This window comes from Nerophis lumbriciformis, linkage group LG01 (assembly GCF_033978685.3).
Source record: "Nerophis lumbriciformis linkage group LG01, RoL_Nlum_v2.1, whole genome shotgun sequence".
Lineage (NCBI taxonomy): Eukaryota > Metazoa > Chordata > Actinopteri > Syngnathiformes > Syngnathidae > Nerophis > Nerophis lumbriciformis.
This window is the reverse complement of record NC_084548.2, coordinates 13,531,848-13,551,600: the sequence shown is the minus strand read 5'-3', so window position 1 is coordinate 13,551,600 and position 19,753 is coordinate 13,531,848. Positions and strand designations below refer to the sequence as shown.

Genomic DNA, 19,753 nt, shown 5'->3' with positions numbered 1-19,753 from the left:
TGTGCGGGCGAAAATACTATTTTGTTACATGCAATGTTTTGCCAGACAGTAACCGAGACCGTTTCCAAATACTGGCACAATAGTTTTCAATGGAAAGTGGGGCATACAAAAAACAAGGTACAATCGTATTTAAGTGGAAATGTCCCTCCTTATATAGCGAGATTTCAATTTCTTTCTTTCTGACAAGGAGCAACCTAGCTGGCCGTTAACGTCATCTGCTTGTTGCTGATAATTAACCTCATCACGATAAACGATAAAACAGTTATTTACATTACATTACAAAATAGGATTAATCATTATATGATTTTCTTCCAGTTGGAATAATAATCTAAATGGATTTTATTTCAGGACACAGCAGTGAGCTTTGCTTGTAAGCAGGCACTAATCAGAGTGCTGCGGCCCAGAAACAAGCGCCGTCATGTAACCCTTCCGTCCCCCCCACGTTCCAACACACCCATTGGTAGGTTTTCATTGTCTTCACACAATAACTGGGGAAAAAGAAGTCCCAGTTCCTTTAGACTTAGTGAGTCTTATTTATTTACCAGGAGACAAGGACGATGAGGACGATGATGACGCAGAAGACAAAATGCAGTCATCGGTGCTCACTGGTGGAGAGGAGGGTAGACCGGATAGTCAGGAGCAGAATGAAGTGGACAACGGTGACTTTGAAATGGTGGTGAGCATAATTATCAAGCATTTAATACATGTGTTTAACAGTCCTAAAATTGTATTTAATAATACAATACGTAATGTCTCTCATCATTTAGCTCACAAATGAGTTACATCCAGGGTTATTTGTGCTTCAGTCAGAATCTATGGTCCTGGAGACACCCGAGAATGTGAACAATGGAAATCCATCTCCTCTGGAAGCATTGCTGGCTGGAGCCGAGGGTTTCCCCCCTATGCTGGACATCCCTCCTGATGCGGATGATGAAACTATGGTAGAGCTAGCCATTGCTCTCAGCCTCCAGCAGGATCAGCAAGGTCAGTTGAAAAAATAAGGAAAAATTAACATACATTTTGATATGTAAAGCCATTTTGCCTGGTCTGGGTAAAGGATCTAAGTAAATGACTCATTGTTTTTTACTCTACATGTAAAAAGTTGTGCAATACAACATGTGTAAACCTACAGAATAAGTATTTTTTAGTGATTAAACAGTAGTATGTTATTCATGAGTATTTTGTATAGGGCTGCACGATTATGGCCAAAATAATAATCATGATTATTTCCACCAATATTGAAATCAAGATTTACTGTTAATTAAAACATATTTTATGCACTTTCTATTTTAAACACAGTATGTAAACTTGGCCTTCATTTAAAAATCAAACTATGAAAATAATTGATTAATAATAATGATGAAAATAAATATGCCATTGCAAAGTGCGATCATAAAGTGCAAACAAGTGAAAAAAATAAGATTATGCACGGAAGACACATACAAAGGAACCCATTTATTGTACTGCTCACAATAATAGGACATATGTTTTTGGCCAATAAAACGTTATCACGTCCGTTATTTTGGCGTGTCTTTGAGAGGTGGATGGACAAGGGGTTCCTTGGTGCACAGTTGATATGCACTTGTCTGTATTTTGGGCACCCCCGCTTTTGTAGCTGTTTGTCTGGGCTGTACCCCGGTGGTGGGCGGCCCGCTCTGTTAGCAACCAGCTTTACAGCACAGGCAAACAGGCAGTTGAGAAAAGCAGAGAAGTGTTGGTAATGCTTAGCGTGTCTCCGCAACTTGATAATTTGTTTGTATGTGCACACCAAAGCGTCTTTGTCGTGCAACTTGTTGTGGCGTTTGCCGTTCATCTGTGCGGGAGCGTTTCCAGGTTTCGGGAAATGAGCGTGAGTGCCTTGAACACGGCGAAGCGTGCAGTCGTGTTCCTGAGTTAAAATGCGTGCCTGTTGGTATCCTGTGGGTAACTCCGCGGGAGGGAAGGGCACAGATGCAAAAATGCATATATTTTTTGGAATATTTTCGGGAGCTACTAGTTGATCTACCTTCAACCTCTGTTGTCACTCAATCTTACTCGCTCTCACGTGAGTCCACTGTCTATCGGTCACCCCCTGGTGGTTGGCTGACTGTTGGTTGTTAACGTGCTTGGTTTGAAATGCAACGGAGCCTGTTTTTATATGTTAATATTGCGGACGATCACCCTCATTTAATCGTAGATGCCGAAATCGTGATCATGATTAAAATTCGATTAAATGTGCATCCATAATTTGTTATGTATTTTTGTTAGGGAGTAGCAGCAGTGCCCTTGGCCTTCAAAGCCTTGGCCTATCTGGTCAAGCCCCAAGCTCTTCGTCACTGGATGCTGGAACACTATCTGACACCACTGCGTCAGGTAAGCTTCAAAGGAAATGTTTATTGATGGATGCGGTCTAACACTCAGAACTTTTCTATCACTTTTGACTGAGCTTCATTAGTTGTGTGCATTGTGCATTATCCAAATGTGCATTTATTTGCATTGTCATATCATAAGGTATAAATTAAAGCCAGATGCCAGATGACTGCGTCGTATTTACTGTTACAGCTATTGCTATGATTTCAGCCCCGGCATCTGATGATGAGGGCAGTACAGCTGCTACTGATGGCTCTACATTGCGGACTTCCCCAGCTGAACATGGCGGCAGCGTTGGCTCAGAGAGTGGAGGTTCTGCAATCGACTCTGTTGCAGGGGAGCACAGTGGTGGGTGATTGCAGGACCAATCACTACATTAAATACTTGGATGTTTTTTCCCTTATTTTTTGTTATAAACACCTACAAGCTGTGCCTAAATGTTTTTTGACAGTGTCAGGACGCAGCAGTGCATATGGGGACACAACAGTGGAAGGCCATCCTGCAGGTCCAGGCAGTGTGAGCTCCAGCACCGGTGCCATCAGCACCACTACAGCACACCAGGAATGTGAAGGCTCAGAGGGAGAAGGCGAGACAGAAGGAGACATCCACACAAGCAACAGGTCAGACCTGAACGCTTTGATTTATTATGGTCAACTTTTTTGCACCAAAAAAAATAAATTTTCAACTTGAATTTTGTATTTCTGTAAAGGCTTCACATGGTTCGTCTGATGCTATTGGAGCGACTGCTACAGAACCTTTCCCAGCTCCACAATGTTGGTGGGGTTCAAGCCATTCCTTACATGCAAGTGATCCTCATGCTGACTTCTGACCTTGACGGGGAGGACGAAAAGGATAAGGGTGCCTTGGATGACCTGCTTGCACAGCTCATTGCTGAGCTCGGCATGCACAAGAAGGTAACCAAAGTTTCTTTATGAGGAACCGTATGATGTGTCCTTGTCTCACACAACCTACCTCTTTTGTCTGCAGGATGTTGCAAGAAAGAATGATCGCTGCCCTATGAATGAAGTACACCTGGTCATCATGAGACTGCTCAGCGTTTTCATGTCTCGGACAAAATCTGGTTCCAAATCCTCTTCTGAGGTACAAAATTATTCTCTAACGGTATACATCTAATTTTAATATTAACACACTATTTCTTACATTTTGTTTTTGGTAGCTCGTTCTTCATCTGTGCTATTTGTGCCTTTCTATTCCAGTCATCCTCACTGATTTCCAACGCTACTGCGACGGCCTTGCTCAGCCTGGGCTCCATCGATTATTGTCTCCATGTGCTCAAGTCCCTGCTGGAGTTCTGGAAAAGCCAGCAGGGTGAAGAAGAACCTGTCGCCACCAGCCAGCTCCTTCGCCCACACACAGCCTCCTCTCCACCGGACATGAGCCCCTTTTTTCTGCGCCAATATGTCAAGGTATACTGCATTGCAAATTTGTTATTGAAGTGTAAAAAAAAAAAAAAAAAAGGTTAATTAGGAAATGTAATAATACATTCCTCCTGCCATTAGGGACATGCTTCTGATGTGTTTGAAGCCTACTCGCAACTACTTACTGAAATGGTGCTCCGGCTGCCATATCAGATCAAAAAGATTGCTGACACCAACCCACGCATCCCACCTCCTGTTTTTGACCATTCCTGGTTCTACTATCTCTCTGAAGTGAGACTTTGGCATGCTGGGATCATTATTTGCTTTTATTTTGGAAGAGTACCTCTCACTTATTTTCTTTCTGTTCCAGTATCTGATGATCCAACAGACCCCGTTTGTCAGGAGGCAGGTCAGAAAGCTCCTGCTGTTTATCTGCGGCTCCAAGGAAAAATATCGTCAGTTGCGGGATCTGCACACTCTCGACTCCCATGTGCGCAGCATAAAAAAGCTTTTGGAGGAGCAAGGCATCTTCCTCCGGGCTGGAATTGTCACTGCGTCTTCTGGCTCAGCTCTGCAGTATGACACGCTTATCAACTTGGTGAGCTTCATTTCAGAATTGCGTAACATAAAAAAAAGAAAGTTGTTTTCTCTTTGGTTTTGACTTTTCTTTTGATAATGCAGATGGAACACCTTAAAGCTTGTGCTGAAATCGCCACGCAGAGGACCATCAACTGGCAGAAGTTTTGTATGAAAGATGACTGTAAGTCCGATTGGGTTTTTGTTCATGGAGGTAAGGTAATTTGTCAGCATCCTCTCATATTTTTTATTTTCTTCTTTCCAGCGGTGTTATACTTCTTGCTCCAGGTCAGCTTTCTAGTTGACGAGGGGGTTTCCCCAGTCCTCCTGCAATTGCTCTCATGCGCACTGTGTGGCAGCAAGGTGCTGGCCAACTCCTCCTCTTTGTTCTCTGGAGGTTCATCAAGTAGCAGCCAGGGAGGATCTTCACAGACCTCTCAGAGCAAATCCTCCAGTAAAAAGAGCAAAAAAGAGGAAAAGGAGAAGGACAAAGATGGTGAGGCACTGACATGTTGTTGTACAGAAATGAATACAGGTAAATGACAGCAGATGACTCTAAAAATTGTATTTTCCCTGTGTATTCATCACAGGTGAAGGAGTTGGCAGCCAGGAGGATCAGTTGTGCATGGCTCTGGTCAGTCAGCTCAACAAGTTTGCCGACAAGGAGACACTTATTCAGTTTTTGCGCTGCTTCTTGCTGGAGTCCAACTCATCAGCTGTGCGCTGGCAAGCCCACTGTTTGGCATTACATATCTACAGGTACTGTAAAAAGCACATTTACTTACTCAGACACCTTGCACAGGGTACAGGGAGGTACTGCGTGGGGCTGGGAAGTTATAGGTTGATTATACTTTTTTTTTTAAATATTTCGAGTGAAATTTTTCACAAATGTTAATGTTAACATTTAACATGTTAATTTTTCCAACACACTGACAGTGTAGTGAACATATAAATGGGCTGTTAACAAAATAAATCTTGTTGAGGCACACGGTTGTTAGTGTGCGCTACGCTGCTGTGTGTGAATGAAGCAGACAGTTGCCCTCACTTTTTCATGTCAGATAACTCACACAGGTACACAACCAGGAACTTTTAGACTTTTTAAATTTAAAACACAAGTCTTTGAAAAACATAGAGCTTAGTTAATGAGAACATATTTAAATGTTATACAGGTTGTATTAAAACCATGGGAAACAGGATTTGTCCTTCAACCATCAAATATAAACTAATAACTTACCAATATATTAATTTCTCTTTAGGAACTCAAGTAAATCTCAACAGGAATTGTTGCTTGAACTCACTTGGGCCATCTGGCCAGAGCTCCCAGCTTATGGCCGCAAAGCAGCACAGTTTGTTGATCTTCTTGGGTACTTCTCACTCAAGACTCCGCAGACAGAGAAAAAGGTTTGTGTTCCTTACTGATGTTTAATATAGTGCTGAAGAGTGTATTTTCTGTTCTATGTGTTATACCACAATGGCATTTAGTATTATTCCAGCAAATAAAGTAGTACATTATGGTAGTTTTGGTGATTCAAGCTCATCATAGGTTTGTTCTCTTTTTCTCAGCTGAAGGAATATTCCCAGAAGGCTGTGGAAATCCTGCGAACCCAGAACCATATACTGACAAATCACCCAAACTCAAACATCTACAAGTATGTTTAATCAATTGTTAAAAATTGTTATACACATTTTCTGGAGATTTGTGCAGCCCCTATCAGCCATGTTGCCTTGTGCTGAGAATATGATGTAGATTTGTGGAAATCAATACTAATTTTTTCCTCTTTCTCCAGCACTCTGTCGGGCCTTGTGGAGTTTGATGGGTTTTATTTGGAAAGTGACCCCTGCTTGGTGTGCAATAATCCTGAAGTTCCTTTCTCGGTATGTGTGGATGGCATGGAAAAATTAATTAATCCTGGACATCCTTAACAATATTAACTCCCGTGTTCCCTTCAGAATATCAAGCTGTCCTCTATCAAAGTGGACACCCGCTACACAACCACACAGCAGGTTGTCAAGCTCATTGGCAGCCATACCATCAGCAAAGTCACCGTGAAGATTGGAGACCTGAAACGTACCAAAATGGTCCGCACTATTAACCTCTACTACAACAACAGGACTGTACAAGCCATTGTCGAACTTAAGAACAAGTATGTGCCAATTATCTATTCACATTTATTCCATTATGAGTTTTTTTGTTACTTCGTCAGAAGGTAACTCTTCATTGTACTTGACCTGTTTTAAGGCCTGCACGCTGGCATAAAGCCAAGAAAATGCAACTGACCCCAGGTCAAACAGAAGTGAAAATTGACCTGCCCTTACCAATTGTTGCATCCAATCTCATGATCGAGTTCTCCGATTTTTACGAGAACTACCAGGCCTCCACAGAGACGCTGCAATGTCCACGCTGCAGCGCCTCTGTGCCCGCCAACCCAGGTGTGTGTGGCAACTGTGGTGAGAATGTCTACCAGTGCCACAAGTGCAGGTAAGCGTCAGGTGTCTTTGCTAAATTACTAAAAAAAAAGTACTTTGCATTTAAAAATATTTGGTGTGTTTGATCTAGGTCCATCAACTACGATGAAAAGGACCCCTTCTTGTGCAACGCCTGTGGCTTCTGCAAATATGCCAGATTTGATTTCATGTTGTATGCTAAACCATGCTGTGCTGTGGATCCTATTGAGAATGAGGAGGACAGAAAAAAAGTGAGAACTTGTTTTGGAAAATAAAATAAAACGTTTAATAGCTTGCGTCTCACAATAACACTGCCTTTCTTTGTTGTTGTTTTTCTTAAACTGTGTTCATGTTATTCTTGCAGGCCGTGACAAACATTAACACCCTACTGGAAAAAGCTGACCGTGTCTACCATCAGCTGATGGGTCATCGGCCTCAACTGGAGAGCCTTTTGTCTAAAGTCAATGAGGCAGCGCCAGAGAAGCCACAAGTAAGTTGCATCGTACATGAATTGATGCAAAATTTAAAACCTATGCGATAGCAATTTTGTAAAAACAAAAATCATAATTGCCACAGGATGACACAGGAGCAGCTGCAGGTCTTGGTACATCTTCTGCCAATGTGAACAGATATATTCAACAGCTGGCCCAAGAGTACAGCGGCGACTGTAAAACATCATTTGATGAACTCTCCAAGATAATACAGGTGGGAGGCAAAGTACTTGCAACCTTCCAAAGCCTTGAAGCATTTGCATGTTTTTTTATTATCACACCTTACACATATATCTGCTTTTTTTTCTGCAGAAAGTGCTCGCATCTCGCAAAGAACTGCTGGAGTATGATCTTCAGCAGCGAGAAGCTGCCACTAAGTCATCCCGAAGCAGCAGCAGCCACCAGCCGACCTTCACTGCCAGCCAGTACCGCGCCCTCTCCGTGATGGGATGTGGCCACACCTCCTCCAATAAGTGCTATGGCTGTGCCTCTGCCGTCACAGGCCACTGTATCACGCTGCTGCGGGCTTTAGCCACTAACCCAGCCCTCCGACAGATTCTCGTCCTCCAGGGGCTCATCCGTGAATTGTTTGAGTACAATTTGCGGCGAGGTACAGCAACCATGCGAGAAGAAGTGCGCCAGCTTATCTGTCTTCTTACCAGGTAGTAAATTTTACCTTAAACACTATCCAACTATCTTTATCAATAGTGTAGCTGTTAATCATTTTTTTCATTCTTTTTTTTTAGAGATCATACGGAGGCCACTCAGCAGATGAATGACCTCATCATTGCCAAGGTTTCAGCAGCCCTTAAAGGTCATTGGGCCAATCCTGACCTGGTATGTTTTTTGATCATGCCTTCCTGCAGCCCCATATATTTTCACTGTGCTTTTATCTTGAATTTGACAATTAGTTCATATTTTTTGCAACAGGTCAGTAATCTGCAATATGAAATGTTGTTGCTGACTGACTCCATCTCAAAAGAGGGAGGATGCTGGGAGTTACGCCTGCGATGTGGTAAAACTCCTTATCATGTTACATTGAAGTGTCTATATTAAGTTTTCAACATGTTTAGAGTCCAGTTCCATATTCTTACAAAAATGTTTACGATTTTCTTGCAGCCCTCAATCTGTTCCTGATGTCAGTTAACATCAAAACGCCTGTTGTTGTGGAGAACATCACATTAATGTGCTTGAGAATCCTGCAGAAGCTAATTAAACCGCCCGCCCCCACTAGCAAAAAGAACAAGGTAAATATTGAGTTATTGTGTTAAGATTTTGTTTCGGGGCCAGTTAATGTGTGCTCCTAAGGATGGAAGTAGAGGCTTGAACATGTGACATTGGGCCAAAATAATTACAAATTTTACAATCTAACATAATTTCAATATGCCTTACCAAGTATCCTGTCTGTTTAAGGATGCTGCGACTGAATCCCTGACCACTGTCAGACCCTACTGCAATGAAATCCATGCTCAAGCCCAAATGTGGCTCAAGAAGGATCCCAAAGCTTCCTATGAGGCCTGGAAAAAATGCCTCCCTGCAAGATGTAAGTGTTGTCTGGGCCATTTGCAAGCACAGTAAATACAACATAATTATGTTATTTTTCCTTGAAATAACTGCTGACAAGCTTTTCTCTGTTGAATTTCTCTTCTCAGGCCATGAGTTGATGACAAAACCGCCAGGGAAGGCTGAGTTGCGGAAGCAGTATCTGCTAGAGAAGTATGTGTGGAAGTGGAAGCAGTTCATGAAGTCCAGAAGAGGGGAAAGTCTTTTCCCTCGCTTGCTTAAGCTGAGCCACAACAACTGGCTGCGACAGGTCTGTTAGTTTAGAAAAGGCACTCGTGTATGCGTGTTCCAAAAATACCTAGAGCTGATATACATTTGTGTTATTGTTGCAGGTCCTTTTCACACCTGCCACTCAAGCAGCTAGACAGGCAGCTTGCACTATTGTGGAGGCTCTCACCACAATCCCGAGTCGCAAGCAGCAGGTCCTGGACCTGCTCACCAGGTAAAACTAACCCCTCTGTATTCAATTATCCAGTCCTTAAGGGAATTTGTGATATTGCACCAATTCATGGAAATTCTACCAACCCCTGTGCAATTTTGTCCAACACCCACAATTTCACTGCACATTTTGGCTAATCATTCTCATTTGTCTCTGAGCTGCTTAAACTAGCACATCAACTGTTTAATCAAAGCGTATGTTTGTTTCTTGTGTAGTCGAAGCAGGACAACAACTTGTAACAATTTTTTAACTCTTTATTGCTTAAAATGCACAATTGTTGTCCTGTGTAGCTAAGACCTTCTGGTTTCAATCTACAGCGCGAGGCCTTTTGGGTAATGTAGTACATAAACATTTAGCAACACACTGATGTCCTGACTTCCCAGTTCATATATATATATATATATATATATATATATATATATATATATATATATATTTAACCTTTATTTGTTCAGGGTAAGGCAATTAAGTACAAATTATTTTCAATTCTGACCATATATATATTTAACCTTTATTTATGGGACGGCGTGGCGCAGTGGAAGAATGGCCGTGCGCGACCCGAGGGTCCCTGGTTCAATCCCCACCTAGTACCAACCTCGTCATGTCTGTTGTGTCCTGAGCAAGACACTTCACCCTTGCTCCTGATGGGTGCTGGTTAGCGCCTTGCATGGCAGCTCCCTCCATCAGTGTGTGAATGTGTGTGTGAATGGGTAAATGTGGAAGTAGTGTCAAAGCGCTTTGAGTACCTTGAAGGTAGAAAAGCGCTATACAAATACAACCCATTTATCATTTATTTATCATTTATTCAGGGTAAGGCAATTAAGTACAAATTATTTTCAATTCTGACCAAGCAAAGAGGCAACATTTTTTTGCTGTTTGCTCTAATTGTTTGATCATTACTATTACCGGTAGTTAATATTAAACAAAACAGGATAGTAATTTGACAATGAGCTCAGATGACTTTTGAACACGTATGGTATAAAATGAGTAAAACAGCAATACAATATTTGTTTTATACCTATTAAGGTTTTCATTCATTGTCATCTCAGAGCATTCAATCGATCGCAACTGGACTGCTTGGTTTGTCTTGGAAGAAGTAGGCTTCATCAGTCCGTGCTCATAGACTTAGATTGATCAGATCTTGTATTAGTTTTCCAATTTTTGTTGAAATCCTGTCCTTTTTGAGTTTGAGGTTACAAGGAAAACTTAAAACATTGTTTGCAAATTTATAAAATCACAAGTGAATTCAATATTGTTGGAGAAAAAAAAGCCTCAAAACATTGCAACTTTTGCCGCAACGCTGAATAAGCTGTCGTGAATTCAGTCATTTTAGGCTGCAACAATCACAAACTAAGCCTGCAAAATCCTGGAGGAGCATATTATTGAAAAGGCACATAGACTTCTGTTAAATGAGGATCAATGATTTTAAAAACATTACTATTATAATGCCAGTAAGAAAGTCTTGAGTAATATAACACATTTTTCAGTTATCTGGATGAGTTGAGCTCGGCTGGAGAGTGTGCAGCAGAGTACTTGGGTCTTTACCAAAAGCTGATCAAACCAACACACTGGAAGGTTTACCTTGCAGCACGAGGAGTCCTGCCCTACATTGGCAACCTCATCACCAAGGTAATTAACATAGACTACTTTTATTTGAGCTTAACAAAGTAAAGTCATTTCAAAAGTGATTATTTCAATGTAATTTTGTATTATTGTTTTGTTAAGGAAATAGCCAATTTGCTTTCCCTGGAGGAGGCCACACTGAGCACAGACTTGCAGCAAGGCTATGCCCTCAAGAGCTTCACAGGTACATAGATAGAATGGAGTGTGAGTGTTCCTGTAACAATTTTTTGGTGAATGGTAACTAAATTGGACATGTTTTGTCATGGCAGGATTACTCTCATCATTTGTTGAAGTGGAGTCCATTAAGCGGCATTTTAAGAGCAGACTGGTTGGCACAGTTCTCAATGGCTATCTATGTCTGAGGAAGCTGGTCGTGCAGCGTACCAAACTCATCGATGAGACTCAGGACATGCTGTTGGAGATGCTGGAGGACATGACCACAGGTCTGTTTTGATAGTTATTGTTTTCCTACAGTGAACTTGATGTAAAATTAGTCATTTTGTGTTGCGCAGGTACTGAGTCAGAAACCAAGGCCTTTATGGCAGTATGCATAGAGACAGCAAAGAGATACAATCTGGATGACTACAGAACGCCCGTGTTCATTTTTGAGAGACTCTGCAGCATCATTTATCCTGTGAGCTACCGTCACCCTCACTTGTCAGAAAACCAGTGTGTCTCTTAATATATAATTTTTTTTTCATTGAAGGAGGAGAACGAGGTGACGGAGTTCTTTGTAACTTTGGAAAAGGATCCTCAGCAGGAGGATTTCCTCCAGGGACGCATGCCCGGAAACCCTTACAGCAGCAACGAGCCGGGCATCGGCCCCCTAATGAGAGACATTAAGAACAAGATCTGCCAAGACTGCGACCTGGTGGCACTCCTTGAGGATGATAGTGGCATGGAGGTAAAATTACATTTCAATACCATCATGTCTTCATGCTTATTTGTTGCTAAGAAACCCGCTATATGCTTTTGTTTTTCTTAGCTTCTGGTGAACAACAAAATCATTAGCCTGGATCTCTCTGTAGCAGAAGTCTACAAAAAAGTCTGGTGTCCAACAAATGAGGTAAGGTTCTAAATCACAGTCAGGGGCCAGTGACTGACCCTTAAAAGTTGGTCTGAAATTTTCATTATGTTCTCCAAAAATGTTTTATTTTTTAAGGGTGAGCCAATGAGAATCATTTATCGAATGAGAGGTCTGCTAGGAGATGCAACAGAGGAGTTCATTGAATCACTGGACTCAACCACAGGTTAGATTACTTGTCAGATTTGCGTTAGCAAGCCAGATGTTAGCCAGTTTTCTGGATGAAAAAGTAATTTACCTCTTTCGCTTTTGTCTAGATGAGGAAGAGGATGATGAGGAGGTATACAAGATGGCAGGATTCATGGCACAGTGTGGTGGACTAGAATGTATGCTCAACCGGCTGTCAGGAATCAAAGATTTTAAACAAGGACGACATCTGCTCACTGTAAGCCATTCTTGCATTATCACCTCAAGTTGGAAACTGAAATATTGTACCACAAGCTCTGAGTGTACCACAAGAGCCCAGTCAAAGTCTTTTAACTTGTTAACCCAGTCTACTGTACATTGTAAGGACTTAATGTAGACCGTGTGGAACATAGCATGAATCTTAGTTTATGGTAATAATACAGTCCAATATAAAATAAATCTTGGTTTTAATTTAAAGCTGACCTATGTGGTTTTTTTTTTTATTTCTAGGTTTTACTAAAGTTGTTCAGTTATTGTGTAAAAGTGAAGATCAACAGGCAGCAGCTGGTCAAACCAGAGATGAACACACTTAATGTCATGCTGGGAACTCTAAACCTCGTAAGTGACTTTTTGTTTGTTCGACTATGGAGGCTGTTGTGATTGCATTATTAACCTTTATACTAACTATTAATCCTCTTTGTTTTGTTTGGGACTTAAGGCCACTTATTATTAACCTTTCATCATGCATATATTGTTTTGTTTTTCTCCCCTCAGGCTTTAGTTGCAGAACAAGAGAGTAAAGACAGTGGTGGGGCTTCTATAGCAGAGCAAGTGTTGAGCATCATGGAAATCATTCTGGATGAAGCTAATGCAGAGATATCAGAGGACAAGGTAAGTACCGAAACTCGAAACAGCATCTGAAAACATGCCATCCTTGGTTAGGATAATAAAAAACATAATTGTTTTTGTAGGGTAATTTGTTGCTTACCGGAGACCAGGATCAGCTTGTCATGTTGTTGGACCAGATCAACACTCCGTTTGTGCGCTCCAACCCCAGCGTGCTGCAGGGGCTGCTTCGCATCATCCCATACTTGTCTTTTGGTGAACTGGAGAAGATGAGGATCTTGGTAGAGCGCTTCAAGCCGTGTTGCAGCTTTGACAAGTGGGAATCACACTCCGTGTGAATGTCAACAAAACACACCAAAAAAAAGTCCTTACGAAAGTTAATTTGTTTGTTTTTTAGGTATGATGAGGAACATAGTGCTGATGACAAAGTGTTCTTGGACTGCTTCTGTAAAATTGCTGCTGGAATAAAAAATAACAGCAATGGCCATCAGCTGAAAGACCTAATTCTGCAAAAAGGAATCCCACAGAGTGCACTGGACTATATGAAGAAACATATCCCGAATGCCCAAAAGTAGGGTTCTTTGATACTCTACAAACATGGTGTTAACTGGTTTAACCACATTTTGTTTTTTTTCAGTCTGGATGCCGATGTCTGGAAGAAGTTCCTCTCTCGACCTGCCCTACCTTTTATTCTCCGATTGCTCCGTGGTTTGGCGGTGCAGCACCCTCCCACGCAGGTAGTACATATTTGTAAATTAAATGCAGGTCGTAATGTTTAGGCAATGGATAAAAAAGACATTTCTGGTCCAGGTTCTTATAGGCACGGATTCAATCACCAACCTGCACAAGCTGGAACAGGTTTCCAGCGATGAAGGCATTGGCACGCTGGCGGAGAACCTTCTGGAAGCACTGAGGGAGCACAGCGACGTCAATCTGAAGATCGAGGCGGCTCGCAGGGAGACTCGAGCTGAGAAGAAGCGTATGGCCATGGCCATGAGGCAGAAAGCATTGGGAACCCTCGGCATGACCGTACGCACACCTTTTCTGTCGCATTCCATTGCATGGTTAGTCTTGTTAACATGACATCTAACGTGTTCAACTTTCAGACCAATGAGAAGGGTCAGGTGGTGACCAAGACTTCACTGTTGAAGCAAATGGAGGAGTTGATAGAGGAACCAGGCTTGACTTGTTGTATCTGTAGAGAAGGTTACAAATTCCAGGTACAACAAATCACACATTGAAGTAAGAGACTTCCTGTAACTTAACAAGTATTTTCGCTCTCTTTTTTTTCTTATTTAAAAAAAAAAAAAAAAACCCAGCCCACCAAGGTTCTGGGTATTTACACTTTCACAAAGCGAGTGTCCTTGGATGAATTTGAGAACAAGCCTCGCAAACAGCAGGGCTACAGCACTGTGTCGCACTTTAACATCGTCCACTACGACTGCCACCTGGCAGCTGTCAGGTAGCCTTTTGGAGAACACCCTACACTCTTTTGTTAACTCTCTGTATATTTCATTCATTTTCACATTCCTATTACTCCAGGCTGGCCCGTGGGCGAGAAGAATGGGAGAGCGCCGCTCTCCAGAACGCCAACACCAAGTGCAATGGACTGCTTCCTGTTTGGGGGCCGCATGTGCCAGAATCAGCATTTGCTACTTGCTTAGCAAGGTGCCTTAGCTCACAAACAACACATAATGTCAAACGCAGAGAGACTCTTAAAGAGGCATTTCAACCCAGAGCAGTTGGGACTTGGGTGTCTTGCCTGACCTAACTCCTAAAAATTAACGATGTGCCGATCAATTGTCCGCTGACCAGTATTAGCTGATTTTCGTAAAAAGTATTTTTGCCGATTAATGCTTTTTAATGCTCGATTACAAAAACTGATCTATTTCTTTTTAGTTCTCTGGCTGGCAAGTGGCTATTAGCCAATTATGTGTCTCCGTACACAGTGTGGGGACGCTCCCTTAAGCTAGTAATAATCACCTCCATTATGGCAATTAAACTGCAATTTTTTCTTATTATGTGTCATTATCACTGGAGGACAAGGTAAAACATATTACACACCGAGAGAAAGCCAGGGGCAGACAGGATAATAACTCCGCTAACCGCTGAGCTAGCTTGCAACAACACAAAGAAAGAAGTGCTCAGTAAAGTTAAAGAAGTGTAGATGGAAGCAGATATTAACAAGTAGAATAATAAGAGTTAGAGAGAGGATAATATAACTGTTGGTGTGTCAACATTGGCACAGTACACGACACATAAGAGCAGGGCGGATCGTTAAATTGGTGCTTTTGATACCAGCGGTAGCATCAGTATACAATCGATACTATAGCGTTTAGGTAAAAAATTTTATTTTTTCACATCAATTTTTGTTGTTAAAGTTCACATAGTCAGGAAATAATTCCCTGGACGCAGGGGGACTTTGAGAGCAAAAGCCAAAGGGTTTAAATGAGTAGTAGATAGTACTTTTTACTTTTGTTTAGTTATGTGTACTATTGACATTGTAAACAATTATATGTAATGAAAGCGAATAAGGAAGTAATATAAATATTGGTTAGATGTTAAACTGTCAATAGCACTCACAATCAATACGTTTACAGTTGATACATGTGATCAGTATTGGTTTGGTATCGGTTGAACTCACTCATGGACGATTTGAATCCGCAGCATAAAACCCTGAGCAGAACGCCCCCACCTAAAAATAGATAGGTTCCATCTTGTGACGCGTGTCTTTTTTTGTTCCTGTGCCACTTAGACACAACACATATCTGCAAGAGTGCACCGGCCAGCGTGAGCCCACATACCAACTGAACATCCACGACACCAAACTCCTGTTCCTTCGCTTTGCTACCGAACAGTCCTTCAGCGTGGACACGGGCGGAGGCGGCCGAGAAAGCAACATCCACCTTATTCCTTACATCATTCACACTGTGCTCTATGTGCTCAACACGTATGTACCTCCAAGACCCAGCACTCCTCGCCCAATTAAATGCCATTTAGCTTATGATTGACACACCCTATCCACTGCAGAACAAGGGCTACTTCCCGTGAAGAGAAGAACCTACAGAGTTTCCAGGAGCAGCCTTGTGAAAAATGGGTGGAGAGCTCGTATGAGGTGGAAGGGCCGCACTACTACACCATCTTGACCATGCACATCATGCCGCCTGAACGCTGGAGGACCTCACGCATGTACTTCTTACGAAGACTCCTGGTCAACGCACACGCCCGCAAGGTGTCAACAAGCAGCATCAACAAGTACTGCCAAGACTGATTACTACTTCATACATTTCCTATTTATGTTTACTGTATTTAGTTTTTTTTATGCCACATGCAGCATCTAATGTTATAAAGAGGAATCATTATTTGTATTTGAAGTGGCTTTCCTCTCATTCTATCTCTTCATCAGACTGACAGATAAGTCACCAAAGGAATATGCAGTCTATCGCTCGCCTCTCCTCTTCTGGGGCTTGGTGGATCTCGTCTATGATATGTTCAGGGTAAGAAAGAAAGAAAGAAAAAAAAAAAGTAATCAAAATTACTTTTATTGACCACTGTCTTTGTGATGCTAACAAACCCTCTTTTTTTGTTTGGGCCTTTACAGAAAGTGCCCACTAGCAACACAGAGGGTGGCTGGTCCTTCTCGCTCGCAGAATATGTCCGTCACAACGACATGCCAATCTACGAGGCCTCGGAGCGCGTGCTCAGGGCTTTCCAGGATGAACTCATGCCTGCTGAGTCCCTGGCAGAGTTCTTCGACGTTGTAGGTCAGTATGTATACACACATCAGACCACAAAACCATGTTCCAACTGTCTCCTGTGTTAGCAGTAGCATTGCTTTAACAGTACATACATAACCACACTCCTCAAGCCATATCTTGCTCTCCATCCCCAACACAATTGCCTCCTAAAAATGTCATTAAGTAAAACCCACCTGTCGCTTCTGTGTCACACATGAGAGGTTAACATTCTCTCAAAAGTCACCATACAAGAGAATTTCATTTTAATCCAACTTTATTTATAGAGTACATGTACAGGTATAACAACAATTGAAGCAAAACAGATGCATAAGTAAAACTATGTTGCCCAGTTCGTCATCCCATTTTCTTCCTCAAAAGCTGACCTTCAACCATAAGGACTCGTTTTTAGAATCATTCTTACCTAATAGGACAACTTGTGAATGCAAAATGCACCTACATTTTCTCAGACATTCAAAGTTAAAAAGTTAAAGTACCAATGATTGTCACACACTAGGTGTGGTGAAATTATTCTCTGCATTTGACCCATCACCCTTGATCACCCCCTGGGAGGTGAGGGGAGCAGTGGGCAGCAGCGGTGGCCGCACCCGGGAATCATTTTTGGTGATTTAACCCTCAATTCCAACCCTTGATGCTGAGTGCCAAGCAGGGAGGTAATGGGTCATTTTTATAGTCTTTGGTATGACTCAGCCGGGGTTTGAACTCACAACCTACCGATCTCAGGGCGGACACTCTAACCACTAGGCCACATTCCCTAAGTAATTTCCCCAAAATGTCTTAACCCCTTAGCATTCCAGTTTTCATAACAATATTGGGATTGAACACTGCCCCGTATTTACATAACTAGACATGTTATACACCATTGGAAAGTTTGTTTTGCTGACATTTGGCTGATACAGCACAAATGTTAGACCAGTACAAAAACATGAATGAAACTTGTCTTCCAAGCCTCACAAAATTTGAATAGCTGATCCAAGTCAGACAAGTAAGGTCCTGTTGCGCTGACAAAAAGCCAGTAAATATACTTTAAATGTAAATCAAATTACAGTCATCCCTTGCATTTTAAATATTGTGACTTCACAGCATCTCATGTTTTATTAAGCATAAACTTAGAAGTCTAAAGGTATTTTAAGCAAAAATTCTGTTTTTTTCCCGAAATTAAGTGTTAAAATTCAGTTTTATCCATGTCTTTTGACTTACAGTACAATATTTGTTTTATTTTCTATTATGTTGTGACGATCGATAAAGTTATTCACCAAGCTGGACTTCAATTTTCGGGTTAAAGGTGAACTATACTAACAGCAGCTAATTTTGGCACTACTGTATTTTCACTGATACAATCAAGTTGACCCACTTTTGGCAGAACAGCTTTTTGAAGCCCGATTATAGCTGAGATAGGCTCCAGCGACCCCCGCGACCCCAAAAGGGAATAAGCGGTAGAAAATGGATGGATGGATGGATGGATCTTCAACTCCTGCCTCGTCAATAACACTTCTCCACATTGGGGAGCCTTTGACACGAGCGACGTCAAAAGACAAAAGTGGGACTAGAAGGGCTCAGATGCTGACAACACGGCCATAGGTCATAGCTGCCACTGTTGAGTTGACCAACTTTTAATATAACGACTTACGCCTGTGGTTTTAGCACATCTAATTTAAGGAATATCCCAGGATGTGACAAAGTTTTGCCACGTAGTGGTCGTGTTTTAGCGACCGAGGAATGGCCATAGCAATGATGATTAGAGGATCCTTTGTGCTACCATTGAGTACTTTAATCTTACACTAGAACCCGCTCAAGGCCACTATATTGGCTGAAACTAATGTAAAAGTGACTATATGTTTATTTCATGTTTAGAGGGCTCTAATGTCAAAAACATTTTAAAAGGTGATAAACATGTTTTATTCTCCAACTATGAACATATTTGATTAATTAATAATAACCCTACTTTGCAGATATTCATTTGTTTACCACAGTCAGGCCAAGAACCAATTGGCCAAGATAAACGAGGGACAGCTGTATTTTGAAGGCATATATTTAGGGAAAAAATATTGGAGAATCTAAAAAAAACAACATTTTACCCCAGTGTATTCAACCTCCTCATCCTCAGTGTCAGTAGCACTTCAAAGCTGATCTTGCAAATGGCGTGAATGATGTGGACATCATTTTTTTCAGGTCTTCTCTCAGAAATCCCCGACCCGGACCTCTTCCTGCTGGATTTGTTGAACTCTGTGCCCTGATGGCAGTCTGATCCAATCACACCTTCCCAAATTCATCTACTATTGGGTATAATCCAAAACAAATCCATGTATCCTCTGTGTACACACACACACAGGAACACTTAATTAACCATACTCACCTTCCTCCCCATATGAAATGTTCCATTTAACCTAAATATGTGTCATTAAAACTCCTCACTACTTCAACACTTATCTAAGTAACAGAAAACAAACATCTACACTTGGCTCAAGTCACGTTTGGCCTTCATTTCCTTGCTGTGACTAACATGGTCCTGCTACATGAAGAGAGTGATATTTCAGTTCATCTTATTCTGCTTCTTTTTTTGTTTTTTTGGTGGTGTTAGTGAGTGTTTAAAAGTGGCACAACTTACAAAATGGTTGCCAACTCACTGTCCTTCTTATGGTTTTCATAATGGTCCTAACTGGAATTTAAGTGACACAAAAAAATAAGTTTCTTTTTTTTTTTTTTTTTTTTTCATTTGGTGTGAATGATTAAGATTTACTTTATTGACCTCCAGAAGCAAAAATAATAAACAAAAACATTTAGGTCAAAGAGTTCATCTGTTGCCGTGATATTTTCAACCTGTTGCAATACATAATAAAGCAGTTATATCCTTAATCACCTTCAAATGGTCAGTTTTATTTTGCCCCCACAAAAAGACACTAATTTAGTTGTATCATCTTATCCCCTATATCTAATCAACCTTTAGCAAATGTGTGTGTTTCACTCACTCTATTGTGCATCTGCCTGCCTGCTGCTAAAGTTCCAAAATGTTTTCTGAATGTCTACTTTTTGAATTTAACCAAATGAATAATAAAGTTGGTATGATTTCACATTTT

The 19,753-nt window shown here is 41.4% G+C and overlaps 1 protein-coding gene across 17 annotated transcripts in view; it reads left to right on the top strand.

The window, feature by feature from the left end:
* The window catches only part of ubr4 (ubiquitin protein ligase E3 component n-recognin 4), a 59,157-nt gene extending 39,625 nt beyond the window's left edge, over positions 1–19,532 (top strand). For 6 of the 17 annotated variants that reach the window (XM_061975376.1, XM_061975448.1, XM_061975420.1 and 3 more), the window contains 51 exons: positions 349–460; positions 546–676; positions 768–984; positions 2,248–2,352; positions 2,560–2,697; positions 2,801–2,969; positions 3,059–3,263; positions 3,337–3,471; positions 3,567–3,776; positions 3,870–4,019; positions 4,099–4,326; positions 4,410–4,488; positions 4,570–4,800; positions 4,895–5,063; positions 5,561–5,705; positions 5,868–5,953; positions 6,092–6,179; positions 6,255–6,448; positions 6,544–6,783; positions 6,862–7,000; positions 7,114–7,239; positions 7,326–7,454; positions 7,553–7,902; positions 7,987–8,077; positions 8,171–8,255; positions 8,360–8,487; positions 8,654–8,783; positions 8,893–9,053; positions 9,136–9,245; positions 10,730–10,871; positions 10,968–11,049; positions 11,135–11,308; positions 11,378–11,499; positions 11,572–11,769; positions 11,851–11,931; positions 12,028–12,115; positions 12,207–12,334; positions 12,586–12,693; positions 12,850–12,966; positions 13,047–13,237; positions 13,319–13,492; positions 13,559–13,658; positions 13,732–13,950; positions 14,028–14,141; positions 14,241–14,383; positions 14,464–14,589; positions 15,677–15,871; positions 15,952–16,176; positions 16,328–16,418; positions 16,523–16,685; positions 18,849–19,532. In XM_061975376.1, coding sequence (XP_061831360.1) covers positions 349–460; positions 546–676; positions 768–984; positions 2,248–2,352; positions 2,560–2,697; positions 2,801–2,969; positions 3,059–3,263; positions 3,337–3,471; positions 3,567–3,776; positions 3,870–4,019; positions 4,099–4,326; positions 4,410–4,488; positions 4,570–4,800; positions 4,895–5,063; positions 5,561–5,705; positions 5,868–5,953; positions 6,092–6,179; positions 6,255–6,448; positions 6,544–6,783; positions 6,862–7,000; positions 7,114–7,239; positions 7,326–7,454; positions 7,553–7,902; positions 7,987–8,077; positions 8,171–8,255; positions 8,360–8,487; positions 8,654–8,783; positions 8,893–9,053; positions 9,136–9,245; positions 10,730–10,871; positions 10,968–11,049; positions 11,135–11,308; positions 11,378–11,499; positions 11,572–11,769; positions 11,851–11,931; positions 12,028–12,115; positions 12,207–12,334; positions 12,586–12,693; positions 12,850–12,966; positions 13,047–13,237; positions 13,319–13,492; positions 13,559–13,658; positions 13,732–13,950; positions 14,028–14,141; positions 14,241–14,383; positions 14,464–14,589; positions 15,677–15,871; positions 15,952–16,176; positions 16,328–16,418; positions 16,523–16,685; positions 18,849–18,913 — 7,527 coding nt within the window. In that variant the 3' untranslated portion in view covers positions 18,914–19,532. The remainder of the gene's footprint in view (positions 1–348; positions 461–545; positions 677–767; positions 985–2,247; positions 2,353–2,559; positions 2,698–2,800; positions 2,970–3,058; positions 3,264–3,336; positions 3,472–3,566; positions 3,777–3,869; positions 4,020–4,098; positions 4,327–4,409; positions 4,489–4,569; positions 4,801–4,894; positions 5,064–5,560; positions 5,706–5,867; positions 5,954–6,091; positions 6,180–6,254; positions 6,449–6,543; positions 6,784–6,861; positions 7,001–7,113; positions 7,240–7,325; positions 7,455–7,552; positions 7,903–7,986; positions 8,078–8,170; positions 8,256–8,359; positions 8,488–8,653; positions 8,784–8,892; positions 9,054–9,135; positions 9,246–10,729; positions 10,872–10,967; positions 11,050–11,134; positions 11,309–11,377; positions 11,500–11,571; positions 11,770–11,850; positions 11,932–12,027; positions 12,116–12,206; positions 12,335–12,585; positions 12,694–12,849; positions 12,967–13,046; positions 13,238–13,318; positions 13,493–13,558; positions 13,659–13,731; positions 13,951–14,027; positions 14,142–14,240; positions 14,384–14,463; positions 14,590–15,676; positions 15,872–15,951; positions 16,177–16,327; positions 16,419–16,522; positions 16,686–18,848) is intronic. The other 11 variants (XM_061975451.1, XM_061975449.1, XM_061975444.1 and 8 more) reach the window with 7 other exon arrangements.
* The last annotated feature ends 221 nt before the right edge of the window (positions 19,533–19,753 follow it).